Raw genomic sequence first — 13357 nt, 5'->3', positions numbered from 1 at the left:
CGAGGTTCGACTCCTCTCCAAAGTGGTACCATGATTTACCTGGCAGGTCGGGGCGGTGGTTTGCTTTGGTTGCCCAAAGGTTTATGCACTACGGGTGGGTCCAATTAGTGGTCCAGCTGTGGGGTGGTGGCTTTGACATTATTGGCTAAAAGCTTTTGATCAGTTGCTAGACTCCTGTTAAAAAAAAAATTAAAAAAATAAGTTGCTAAACTCGTTTTCATATGACATCAGGTCCAATACCAACATTCTCACCGGGACATGAACAGTACCTATGTATAAAATGATCAAATTTCAACTGCAAATTGACGAAATGGAAACATATATTCATGACCAACGGTAAAAAGGATTAACAAGAAGAAAAACAAACAAGACTCCTGTTCAAAAAAAAAAAAAAAAAAAAAAAGTTGCTAAACTCATATTCATATGACATCAGGTCCTAGACCAACATTCTCACCAGGACATGAACAGTACCTGTGTATAAAATGATCAAATTTCAACTGCAAATTGACGAAATGGAAACATATATTCATGACCAACAGTATAAAGGATTAACAAGAAGAAAAACAAACAACTGAGAATAAGCATGGCACGGTGGCCCCAATAAATATACTGGCGTGCATTCATTTTTCAAGGGCGCTACTTAGTTATCCACCAAAACTCTCACAAAACAAGGCAAGGAAAACAAACTAAGTATCCAGAAGTTGTTCAGGAATATAAGGTGGTTTATGTCCAACAGCTGACTACATCTACTTAGTCCCCAAACAAAAGTGTAACTTATACAGTGTAGCGGTTCTTGGCATTTCTGTCAAGCTTCTTTGCATCATCCTGAAATGAGAGAGAGAGAGAGAGAGAGAGAGAGAGAGAGAGAGAGAGAGAGAGAGAGAGAGATTAACTGGTTGGCAAACCATTTAACTCGGAGGAACCAAAATAGAATAGACACGTTACATGTAACCCAACACATGAAACAGATTTATCTTACATGGAATATAAACCCTACACTGTCAGAGTAATCAAGAAATTCCTTCCACTGCCTTCCAATACTTACCTGAAACAAAAGAACAAGAACAATAAAAAAATTAAATGAAGCAAAAATCGCAGAAAGCTGCCATCAGTTCAAAGCTATCATTTGTGTGCGTGCACAATAGAGAATCAGAAACACAAATACCTTGTACCAGCAGATGTTAAAATACTGTTCATAAAACTCACGGTTGATTTCCCGTAACTAGTCAATTCCATGAATGCTACAATTTTATTTTCCTAGTATGGCTAACAAAACAAATGCATTCCCAGTCCAAGGCAAACACCAACCATCAGCGGCGGCTCCAGGAAAATACTTCAGAGGGTTCAAAAATCCTATACAAAGTTAGTTTATTATTCGATAAAATCTCCATGCACATTCTTTTATTTAGTCCTTAGATTTGTTCATATATAATAAATGCCATAAGAAGATAAAAGTGCAATAAACAACTCTCTCTTTTTTTTCTGAAACAAACTTATCTCCATTTTTTTAGCATTATATAATTACATGTGTAACCCCCTATGTCTAATTATTTTTAGAGTGCCCAATTATTTTTTAACACAGAGAGAGAGAGAGAGAGAGAGAGAGAGAGAGAGAGAGAGAGAGAGGTCAACCCATTAACCCTCACGTGAACCTAAAATTTTATAGCTATCCCAGTCAGTATTTGGATTCTCAGAGGGTTCAGCCGAACCCTCTCGCTTAATAGTAGCGACACCCCTGCCAACCATAATATCGTTTCACCATTGCAATTTGTTGGTCATGTCATGGAGCACAAAAGCACTTCAACTGGCGACATCTTATGTCTTGGATGCGTGTGGCAGTCACTCAGAGTGGTCGTAAGCATGCATGCAAGGTGATAAAGAAATGAATGCGTGCATGAGGAGTGTCCATGACTCTGCACATAAATGATCAAGTGGGACACTCATATGTCACACTCTCTTCATGTGTTTTTTTACTCATATGCCTACATCATGCTCTGCCAAGTCACTGTGACCATGTTTAATGTATTGTGCATGGCATGCATGCATGCATGTCTGCTTCACTGTCAACTGCTTCAATGCAGTGCCAAACATTATAACATTAATGCTAATGTGCACAAATGCTTGTTTTTTCTAACAATAAGCAAATAACCTTGTTTGGCAGCAGAATTACAGTGTAATTGCTTACTAAAGAAAACCAACGAGAAATAAGCATATAAGCTTTTGAAAGCCAAACGATTGGGCTTATTTCTGGTTTCGCTCATTGCTTATTAGCCATGTGAACCAAATGGGCTCGGTTACACAAATATGCAACTGTTACAATAGAATTATAAAGAGATGACGAAATAGCCAAACAATACAAAGAGACATATGAAGAGACGACGAAATAGCTGCATAACATCAGTTTGTCTGCAAAAGGGAGGAACAAAATACACTAATGAGTTATGCAGTAGAAATGATTTTTTGCACAGCCCTTCAACCAACATGAACTCCTTTTTTCCTCCTTATTCATTTGAAATTGAGAAACTACCCTTTGACTCAATAATTCCCAACCACTTTTCCACACATGAAAGGGCAAACTAGTAATTTTACGTGAATAACGGTTTAAAAAATGAGTGCCAGTGGATAAAAGGGGAGTGCTAAAATCAGTTCCTCATACAGTACAGTTTCAAGTAGTTTACCCAGAATAAAAGTTCCTCTTTGACAACTATACCAACCAAGTTTAACTGGATCTATTACTGGCCACACGCATTCATAATGAAAACAGAGGAGTACGATGATAACACGAGGACAGTAAAATAATACAGGTAGATTGGTTTGTAACTACCTGAGCGACTTCATTAGCAGCATTCTTGGTCCACAGAGCTATCTTTTCCTGCTTGGCTCTAACATTGACAACTGCTCCGCAGATTTCATCTCCATGATCAAATTGTTCTCCAATCATTGCCAGCAACTATCTCAAATTCATACAGAAAATTAGAAGGCAAATTAACGTCCAGAATCCAGACAGATTAGCTATTGTTCAGGTATACCGTATACAGCCAACAGGTGTCAGATTTCCCTCTGGTAAAGCTCACAGTCCACTTCCCTCCATTAGCACATACAGGGTCCTCCCATTTTGGCTCAATGTTATTTTTAAAACAATGAAAGTCAGCTCCAACTGCCAACTTGCTTGGATGGTGTACATTGTTGTAAAGGCTGCAGAAACAGTAAAGTTTAGCAGCAAAATTGTAGGACAAACAAAAGAATGCAGGCATAGACTACATGGTACAGGGCTACAATACAACCAAATACAATCAGACTATATAACAAGCAGTTAGCACCATTGCACAATCTCACAAGGCAAAATAATTACGGAATCGAATTCCATTGAAGCAACATTCGAGGAAACATGCCTCGACACTAGAATCCCACTGCTATTTCTCTCATCCCCAAAACAAATTCCCCATCCACAATTAAAGATTATAGGCCCATTTCTTGCTGCAATGTCCCTTTCAAATGTAAGCAAGTTTTAATGAACAGGATGCAAGCTACTCTCCCTATTCTCATTAGCCCTTGCATGTCAGCTTTTGTCAAGGGGAGATCAATAGAGGACAATATCCTGCTTATGCAAGAGATGGTGAAGAACTATCACAAGAGTGGAGGCCCTCCAAGGTATGCTATGAAATTAGATTTGATGAACGCCTATGACTCTGTTGCCTGGATACTTTCCTGCTAAGAGAGGGCTTAGGCAAGGAGATCCTTTGTTTCCCTACTTATTTCTTCTGGTCATGGAAGCATTTACAGCTATGGTTAGGTACAGAGCTATGAATGAGAATTTTACCAGCCACCCCAAGTGCAAAAGCCTTGATATCACACATCTCATTTTTACTGATGACTTGTTCATCATTATTGGTGCTGATGAAAATTCTTTTCAGTTTGTTTAACAAGTTTTGCATGATTTTTCATGGGTACTCTGGCTTTAAACCTAACCTTCAGAAAAGCTCCATTGTCTTTGCTGGGGTTAGCCCTGACATTAAAGTCCTGTTGCAAAGTATCTATATGCAAACCAAGCTCTGTTTTTGAATCTTATATACATAAATCTAACGGTCTAGAGTGGTCCCTTGAATCCAATGGCAGAGATCCACCATTTTTTAGAAGATCCAAATCAATCCCACCCACCAACCCTCCACCCCACCCCCCCTCCCTCTCAAAAATCAATATCAAAACAGGAATTCCATAGATAATACAAGGTTCTCTCTCTCATTCTTTAAATAAGATTCTCATAGTGATTCCTATAGGTAAGTGTTGATTGTGAACTTGAGATCGTCATATCCACTAGGTTTAGTTACGATTATGATTTGTTTAGTAGGGGAAAATATTAAGAATATTGCAGCCATCAGATTTTAGACCATAGATTCATATGGGTGAAGCTTATTGGGAAAAAAAAAAAAAACAGCTTTTGGGGTGATTCAAGTTCGTTTGTGAGGCTGGTCAATAGTAGGGAGGGCAATTCATTCAGGTACGGATGGGCAATGAAAAATCCCATGCCTGAACGTGGTGTTTAATTGTTGAAAATCGTGTTTATTGTGGACGATTGATGGTTAGGATTCGCAAATGCCTTCTAATTGGTACGCAATTGATTTGAACAATTCAGTTGTCACAAACTCAATATCAAGTTGCACCAGACCTCAAGGTATGGGCAGTTCGCTCACACTTAGGACACTCGAAGTCATATTGAATACCAAATTCTTCGAATCGGCATGCGCTAGTATTAGATATTTCAGAAGGATTTCTGCGAATCAAATATCCGGGTGTCCCTCTCATCACCACAAGACTTGAATCCAAGACTGTAGTCTGTTGGTGGATACGATCCTGAAAAGAATAAATCATGGAGTAGCAGGTTGCTTTCCTATGGTGGCAGGGGTCAGCTGATTCAGGCTATTCTGTTTAGTATCCAAGTCTATTGGAGCTCAGTCTTTGTGCTTCCTCAAAGAGTCTTGAAGAAAATAGAATCTGCATTGAGGACTGTCTTTTGGTCTGGGACTGAAATGAAAACTACTGGGGCTAAGGTTCAGTGGAACAATATCTGCAAACTTAAACGAGGAGGAGGTCTAGGTTTCAGAGTTCTTAAAGAATGGAACAAGGCCTCTATGGTAGGATACCTCTGGGCTATTTGCCAAAAGCCCCTCTGGGTTAAATGGATCCACACGTCTGTGATTGAGGGTAAATGCATTCAGGCCATTAAAACTCCTAGCAATGCCTCTTGGACTGTTAGAAAGTTATTTCAGCTAAGAACTATTGCCCAACCTTGGATTAAAAACATTGTTGGTGATAGTCACAACACATTCCTATGGTGGGATAATTGGCACCCAATGAGACCTTTGTATATGAGATATGGAGATAGCTCAGTTCATAGCTTGGGAAACCTTTGTTCAGTAAAGGTTAGTGACATCATTTTGGATGATAGATGGAATTGGTCCAGAGTTAGAAACCCTGTCATTCAGGATCCTGCTTCTTTTCTACCCAATTCTCATAGACCTGACTCTGTGATTTGGACCTTGCATCCCTCTGGATCATACTCAACCACATCTGCTTGGTCTGCTCTGACTTTGAGAATTAAGAACCCTGCCCCAACTTGGACTAAGGCTGTTTGGTTCACTCACGATGTTTCTAGATGGGCTATAGTGGAATGGATGACAGTCCAACATAGAATCACTATTAAAGACAGAATTCTGCACTGGGGAATGACTTCTGAGTCTCTGTGTCCTTTGTTGTACAGAACATGAGAGCCATGACCACTTGTTTTTTGAGTGCCCCTTCTCTGCCTGTGTTTGGCGCTATATCCTCCAGAAGAATGGAGTTGATAGGGGTGCTCGTAAGCTGCCTGAAGAGATTGATTAGATTCTACGAAATAGAAGCCGTGCTAGCTTCAGAGAAACTCTTCATGGCTGCTTCTCTCTACTCTCTCTGGTGTGAGCGCAACCGAAGAATTTTCCAGAATCAATGTCCAAGGCCTGAAGACAACATATCCAGTATTGTTAAAGACATAAGAGCTTGTATTGCTTCTTGGCGACGTATCAAGAAGCCTGGTGGGAACAGACTTATTTGTGTTGACCGTTGAGTGGAACATTGCTCCTACTGTTTTTTCTTGTTGCTAGCTATGTAGCCTTAGGCCTTTTGCTTGGATAAGCGATCCTTTTTACTTTTTTCCTGCCTTTAGCTTCTTGTAGCTAGGCAGATGTTGTTTCTTGTTCATGGGGGATGCCCCGTTGTACCTGTATGGTTTTGGGTTTTAATAAACTTAACTTACCAAAAAAAAAGGAACATTCGAGGGAAGTGGCTGTTTCTACCAAAAGGAAAACAAGCCAAACCAAACAAGTATTACCTACTAGTGTGGGCTTGAGTATTTTGCAATTTGGTGGAAGATTTTGAGTTCAGTTCAAGATCTAACCAAGCTAGAAAACAGCAGCTCGAGCTTGCCTGGCAAGCTCGGTGTGCTTTTGAGTCAGCTGGGCAAAGCTCCATTCATGTGTATTTGAAAGGACTTCTCAATTTTCAACTTACCCCTCAACTTGGAATTAAGTATTTTGAAATAGAAAAAATGGAAAATGGGAAGACATGACGCATGCATCCTGGGAAGTGAACAAGCAAGGTAGCTCTCTGACATCACCTCATCAAAAATGCAATGACAAATAAATGATTCATTCAAATGCAGCACGTCATTAAGAATGCAATGACTTGCCAAAGTTTTTATTCGCCTCAAATCAAAATGCATTACATGAAATAGTCAAAAAAGGAAGAAGCAAGGATATGATGCCTACGTCATATAAATATGCCACATGTGAAAACCAAGGAGGTAGTCAGACTTCACCTCCTCAATCCCATCAAATGGCTGTATTTTATTGTTGACACATCGTTTGATTCATCCTTGCGATAGAAGGAAAAATCTTAAAATTCGACAGGAATTCCTACAACATCAGTCGTTCAAGCAAGTCTAACAAATAGTATGTAATATTAAGCTTTTGAAAAAGAAAGAAAAAAGAGAGAGAGATTATGAAGTAATGAAAGAAAATAACTCGACACCGATAGTGATTGAAGCACCTTCTTACTGGCCGTGACTCCTACATTCAAGTCTTACCACCCATTGTTAGAAACTCAAAAAAAAAAAAAAATGAGAGTTAATCCTAGTCAATAACACCTCACTAAGCTAATAAAGATTTTGGAAAAAGACTATAAAGTAATGAAATAAAACATCTCAAATAATCACATAGTGGTGAACAACTTTTTCGCTAGACATGACTCCTAAATTTGAGTCTTACCCTGGTACCGATTGTCAGAACCTCAACAAATTTGAATCTTAATCAATATAACATCTCCAATCAAATTTCTAATTCCTCTTCGATAACTCAAGGTGTTTGGGCAAGCTTATATTCACCTCAAAATCAAATAATCCCTGGAGGACCAATCACACCGTCCACTAGCGAGAGCCCTGATTAACGCTGGCAGGCGCAAAATCCAGTATGGACTAGCCCACAAGAATTGATAGCACCCAAGAGGTTTCAAATTTGAGACCTAACCTAATAGGAAGGATACCCCTAAGTCCTAGGTCTTCCAACAGACCAACTCCTTGGTTAAAGAACTACTGAAGGTGATTTGCTACTTGTTTCTCATTTTATTTAAGCAACTATTCACTATGCCCGGGAGGCCTTTAGTGTGATCCTTGCCATTTAGACCCCAAATATAACTAATTGAGGCATATGACTTGGTTTCTAGTATCTATGCTTTGTCCATTTGCATATATATAAGTAAAAATTTGCTCTCAATAGGAGTACATATTGCGTGTTTATTACGTCCTTATTCCGAGAGAAATAGTAGATAGTATACAGTAAGAAGTAGAAAATACCTATCAAAATATGACAAATAACTTCTGGCTTGTTCGTTTGGGGTACTCAAAACCCCTGCGCACGGTCCTTAATAAATTTTCTCTATCTATCTCTCTCCACTCATTACACTTTAAAACCTCGCACAAAACCCAAACCGAAGAGGGTCTTCATGTCTTGAACCTTGCAATTATAATGGTTGTTCAGCTCACCTAAGTTTAATAAGGGTATACAACAACTAGAAAACCGTAATGACCCGTCCTCGTCCAATACAATACTGTTCGCATTGTCCGTCATGCACAACATATGCATTCCCACCACGTACGTCTATGTGGCAAGTGCAAAACTTTAATCTTCTCAAATTCCTTTCGAAAAGGACCTTGTACTGGGTAAGTCCGAAGTTCTCATTTATAACTTTACAAGTCACTAGAATTTCTCTACAATTTGCCTCCTACTTTTCTCTCTCTTATTTTCACATCTTTTCTCTCCCCTTCCAAGTTTTCCAAACACATCGTTGATTTAGGCCTAGTTTTCCAAATGCGCTAAAAGTACTAAAACTACTTTGTGTTTCCTTCACAAAATACGAAGGGCAAAAAGAAACTGAGAAAAACACAAGCTTCAAGCCTTCGAGTACGAGTTTTTTTTCAAAGTATACCTGTTTTTAGAAAAATTGGCCGAAGTATTCTACTTTTCAAACTATTTTTAAAACTACTCCCTAGTGCCATTTGAAATGACTCTATCTGCGTAGTGCCACTTTGGCACAAGGCCACGCAAGCAGCGCCATCTCAGATGGCTTTACCACTTTGGACTAGCGTCTTCCTGAATAGAGCGCTAGGGCTTGTATACCGCTAACACAAAAGACGCTTCTCCTCCCTCTCTACGATCTCTCTCCTCCCTTTCTGCAAGCTTGCCGCCCGTTGAACGGCCACTGTCCAAATACCGGCCACCCTCCGTCGCCCACTCTCTCTCACGACCTCACCGTATGTATCCCTCTGTGTGTGTGTGTGTGTGTGTTTGTTCAATTTTGCATCTGTTTTCATGGTTTGCATATACCAATACCAATATGCCATTAAACTTAGACCCTAAACCCACATCTTGAAGAATGCTTTGGTGTCGCTTTTCCCTTGATTTTACCCCATTTTATGTCACATTGGAATTTGACGATAGGTTTAGGTGGTGTTCTACTTTTCCAAAAAAGTACTTTTTGGAAAAAGAATGTAATTTCAAACTCGAATATAATGAAAATGAAAAATATTTTTTCAAGTTTTTTTGCACCGTTTAAAAGATCTTAATGAGATCTATCAAACAAGATCCATATTGGTAGAAAAATTATTTATGTAAACACATAATTTTTAAGCTTGAAATTACCTTCTTTTTCCAAAAAATACTTTTTCTTAAAAGTGGAACACCCCCTTAGTGAAATTGGAGATGCTCATCAGAATGTTGTGTTGGCAGTGTCCTTTTAACTCCAAAACAGAGTATATAGACTCATAACAAAGCTATTGTATATGCACTTAATGCGACCCACTACCGCAATTTTTTGTGAATTTGTTTTTTGTTTGTCGCATACCATGTGTTCGTAAAAATGGGGCAATGAGGAGACAAATTGTTACGGTATTACGGCAAGATTCTTGTATGCCTAGTCCACCAATCAAGTTTATGGGAAGCATGTCACAATATTGCGGCAAACGAACATTTATCAAGCCTATGTTGCAGTACAATGCAAGTCAAGATGCTTATTTGATATTGGACTGGAACCTTCATCGAGGGTGAAGCCGCTGCTTTACTTAACTGGCCTAAAATGTTTGAAGAGAGGAACAGGTTGGAAGCGAAATGTCGTAAGTACCTACAGAAGGTGCCTAAAGCACGCTCAACGCAGATAATAGACGGAAGAAGGCCAAATCATCTCCACGACGACGTTTGCGAAAGGGTCCAGGTGAAGATTAATGCAATGTCAAGGCAGCTAATCCGTCAAGGCATGATAAGCTAAGAGGGACGGCTTCAAACCCACAGATTCAATTAGAGGGATTCGGAGGGATCCACAATACGCATCCAACCCCAAAGTGTCTGATTATTCCGATGACGAATAGAATCAATTGTATTTGGTTCGGTTTTTTTTTTTTTTTAATGGTAGTTCTTCATGAAGTATTGTTGTTGGATCTATGTAATGCAAGTTTATGAGTGAGTTATTAGTTATATTACGGGGAATCGGGTTTTTTTTTTCAATCCTAAGCATAGTCATTATATGAAATGGTTAATCCATCTTTTATTAAACCTAATAGATTAGATTATTAAACTCACATTTCATCCCCATCTCCCAAATTCTCTATCAATCCAAAAGGAAGGGGAAAATAATGACAACACATATCAATCTAAGATAGCAGCGAACAATCATGACCTACCCATACATAAAAATCTAATCTGAAACAGAAAAGTAGATTATAGAGATGACATATTAGTAATATATGTACGAATTTACCCCCAGAAGTGTTCGATGGTGGAAAAGGTGTAGACGGGGCGAATAGAACTGCCCCAAGCGGCTTGCTTGGACTTGGCGGAGGGGTTGTCAAACCAGAAGGTCCACGGGTGCTCCAGGGGGTGTGACTCCACGATCACGGCCCTCGTCTGTGACTCGTCGTCTGAAAGGATCTCACCTTCCTCTGGCTCTTCGCCGTCGTGTGATCTAGGGTGGTTGTTGTTGTTGTTGTTTGCTTCTTCTGTGGCTACTTCCTCCACCATTTCTCTCTCTCTCTCTCTCTCTCTCTCTCTAGCTGGGGATGGTGCGGTCTTTACTTCTCCTTTAGATTTTAAGATTGCACGTCTGATTCGATACCTTGATCCCCAAATGCATAGGAACGAATCAGGTGGTTATTGGCATAATGGACACCCAAGACTAGGGTCCGTTCCGAAACGTAGAATAAGTCTTTATTTTTTAAGAAGATAATTTCAAGTTTAAAAATAATAAATTTATTAAAATTTAAAAATATGCAATATGAATCTTATTTGAAAGATTTCATCGGTGCAAAAAAAATTAAAAAATTAATTTTTATTTACACTATTTTTGAGTTTGAAAATGTGAAATAAGTACTTATTTTGTAAAAAGGTGTTCTGGAACGGAGCCTAAGGCTCTATTTAGAACTCAAGGAAAAGAAAGGAAAATTAAAGAGTTTTCCCTCTTATTGTTTGGTTGTAGAAATTTTCCCTCTTATTATTTGGTTGTAGAGAAAGAGAGAAGAAAATAAAGATTTTGAGTGTAGTGAATAGTAAATTTTCTCTCCCATTTTCCTTTCATTTTCCTTCTCTTTAATTTTCCTTTCCTTTCCTTTCTGTAAGTTCCAAACAGACCCTAAGGCTCTGTTTGGAACTCAGAGAAAAGAAAGGAAAATAAAGAAAAATGAAAGAATTTTCCCTCCTATTGTTTGGTTGTAGAGAAAGTGAGAAGAAAATAACGATTTTTAGTGTAGTGAACAATAAATTTTCCCTCCTATTTTCCTTCTATTTTATTTTTCTTTCCTTTCTTTTTCTTTCCATATGTTCCAAACAGAGCTTAAGGCTCTGTTTGGAACTTATGGAAAAGAAAGAAAAATTAAAAAAAAATTTCTTCCATTGTTTGGTTAAGAGATTAAGAGAGAAGAAAATAAAATTTTTGAGTTTAGTGAATAGTAATTTTTTCCTTTTATTTTCCTCTCATTTTTCTCCATTTTTCTTTTTCTTTCATTTCATTTCTTTTTCTTATGTTCCAAACAAAGCCTAAAACTCTACCAGAATCCGCTCCGATGCCCAAATGCATTTGAAATGCATAGAATCTACAATCTAGAGTTACACAAATATTGGTCCTCCCAACTACTACATGTTATGTTTTCATCCCGTTAATTTTGAGGTTTACGAATTCATCCCAAAATTCAAATAATTCCCAAATTACCCTTCCTTTAATTATTTTTGCATTTTATTGATATCTTGTATAGTAGCACATAATTTTGAGATGGAATCTTAAAGTTCAAGGTCTTTTCTGCAATTATAAGCTATGTATTAGGTAACAAATTGCGTTATCGAACGCTTTCATATTAACAACACACCATTCCAAATTACCACCGATAACTACGGCTACAAATCCTCCACCCCATTATCCAGCCTCTGCTTTGGCGCCATCGTGCTCCCAACCAACCCATTTGAATGAGTGCCCAATCACCAACCTACTCTCGACATCGTCCATTGTGCAAGAAAACCCTAAAAATCTAAGAAGAAAACGTCTCAACATGGCCTGAATTCGTGACATCTAACTATCCAAGATTCGTTTTTCCCTATCTATTTGGTATCTTGATTAATCGATTGTTGTATGTGAAATTTTTTGTCAATTCTTTTAATTTTCTTGCTTGGTTGAATTTTCGGGTGGATTGGAGATTTGGTTGGGTTGGGGTTTTGATGGGGTGGGGATTTCGATTGGGTTGGAGTTTCGGCTGGATTTGAATCGGATTTTGGAAAGGACGATGGTGAGATCTAAATAGTTTACGGACCATATTTACTAATTTTTGAAGAATCAACTCAAAAAAGTCTTAATAGATTAATACTTTATATAATTTTTTATGCACAAGTTACATGAGCATATCTAAGAATTATCTGTTCAATCTGGTATAAGATGCCTCAATAAAATATCAAATCATGGTTATTATGTTCAAACTTGGAAGGAACATGGTATTATTTCTAAGTCATATTTATATTGTTTAGTTCAATAGAAAATGATTTACTTGTCTTCCTTCCTCTTTTTGTAGACACCCCAATTTGGGTTTTCAGATTAGTTTACTTTCGGTTTTTGATTTTCCAATGATGAAACGGATCAAGAACACCCCAGGAATGCTAATGTGATTGAGCTTTTAGTGTTTGATACCCATTTTTTAAGCCCAGACGAATTTCAAAGCTAGAACCCTACCTGCACGTATTGGTTCAACACCAACGCGCGCTGGTCCAAGTGCCACATGCTTGTCATCAATTAGCTTTGACCATTGACCAGGGCAGGGGTAGCTTGGATCTGCGCGCGCAGGTTAATCACCAGCGCGCGCCGAACAAATCCCTGTCCCAACACCTTTATCTAGCCATGATCGCATGACTTTTGGGGCGTCTTTGACCTTGCTTATTTGCCTGAGGGGTGATCCTCGGATAGGGGGATGTCCCCCCTCTCTCACACACCTCCCATCAACCTTTCTGAAGGAGAAGACTTGGTTGCCCAGCCAAACCAGCCATTACTTGGCTGGTTACTCCTCTCCTATACCCCTCCATCCTCTATAAATAGCCCCCTTCCTTGCCCAAGAGAGGGGTTACCAAGTTCCAACTTTGTTCCAACAAAGCTACCAAAAGTCCCAAGCACAAAGTTCAAGCCCTAGTTACTTGTTCATCTCTTCATTCTACAAGAAAGCCATTTACAAGCAGCATTACACACCTCCATCCATTGAACAACCGTTTAAGTTCAAAGCTCAATCCCTCTTCTAAACCCTAAAACCAAA

The 13357-nt window shown here is 38.7% G+C and overlaps 1 protein-coding gene across 2 annotated transcripts; it reads right to left on the bottom strand.

The window, feature by feature from the left end:
- Window positions 1-572: 572 nt before the first annotated feature.
- On the bottom strand, window positions 573-10709 carry LOC131315867 (eukaryotic translation initiation factor 4E-2-like). 2 transcript variants are annotated; one of them, XM_058345083.1, is made up of 5 exons: window positions 10339-10709; window positions 3030-3195; window positions 2825-2950; window positions 980-1045; window positions 573-825 (listed from the first exon to the last, which is right to left on the bottom strand). In XM_058345083.1, exons 1-5 carry the CDS (start codon window positions 10596-10598, stop codon window positions 775-777), a joined length of 669 nt encoding a protein of 222 aa, XP_058201066.1. In that variant the 5' UTR covers window positions 10599-10709; the 3' UTR covers window positions 573-774. The 2 variants fall into 2 exon arrangements, with proteins under 2 accessions (XP_058201066.1, XP_058201067.1); XM_058345084.1 differs by having other exon boundaries at window positions 573-1045; window positions 10339-10705.
- Window positions 10710-13357: the final 2648 nt, after the last annotated feature.

The sequence above is a fragment of the Rhododendron vialii genome, chromosome 2a, assembly GCF_030253575.1.
Source record: "Rhododendron vialii isolate Sample 1 chromosome 2a, ASM3025357v1".
NCBI lineage: Eukaryota > Viridiplantae > Streptophyta > Magnoliopsida > Ericales > Ericaceae > Rhododendron > Rhododendron vialii.
This window is presented reverse-complemented; position numbering and strand designations above follow the sequence as displayed.

Bases quoted from the DNA above. Each gene is read 5' to 3' on its own strand.
- LOC131315867 (XM_058345083.1), bottom strand. From the start codon at position 10,598: ATGGTGGAGGAAGTAGCCACAGAAGAAGCAAACAACAACAACAACAAC. The intron at 2,951-3,029 runs GTATACCTGAAC...AATTTGAGATAG, and splicing joins ACACCTGTTGGCTGTATACG to TTGCTGGCAATGATTGGAGA. The intron at 1,046-2,824 runs GTAGTTACAAAC...CTTTTGTTTCAG, and splicing joins CTGCTAATGAAGTCGCTCAG to GTAAGTATTGGAAGGCAGTG.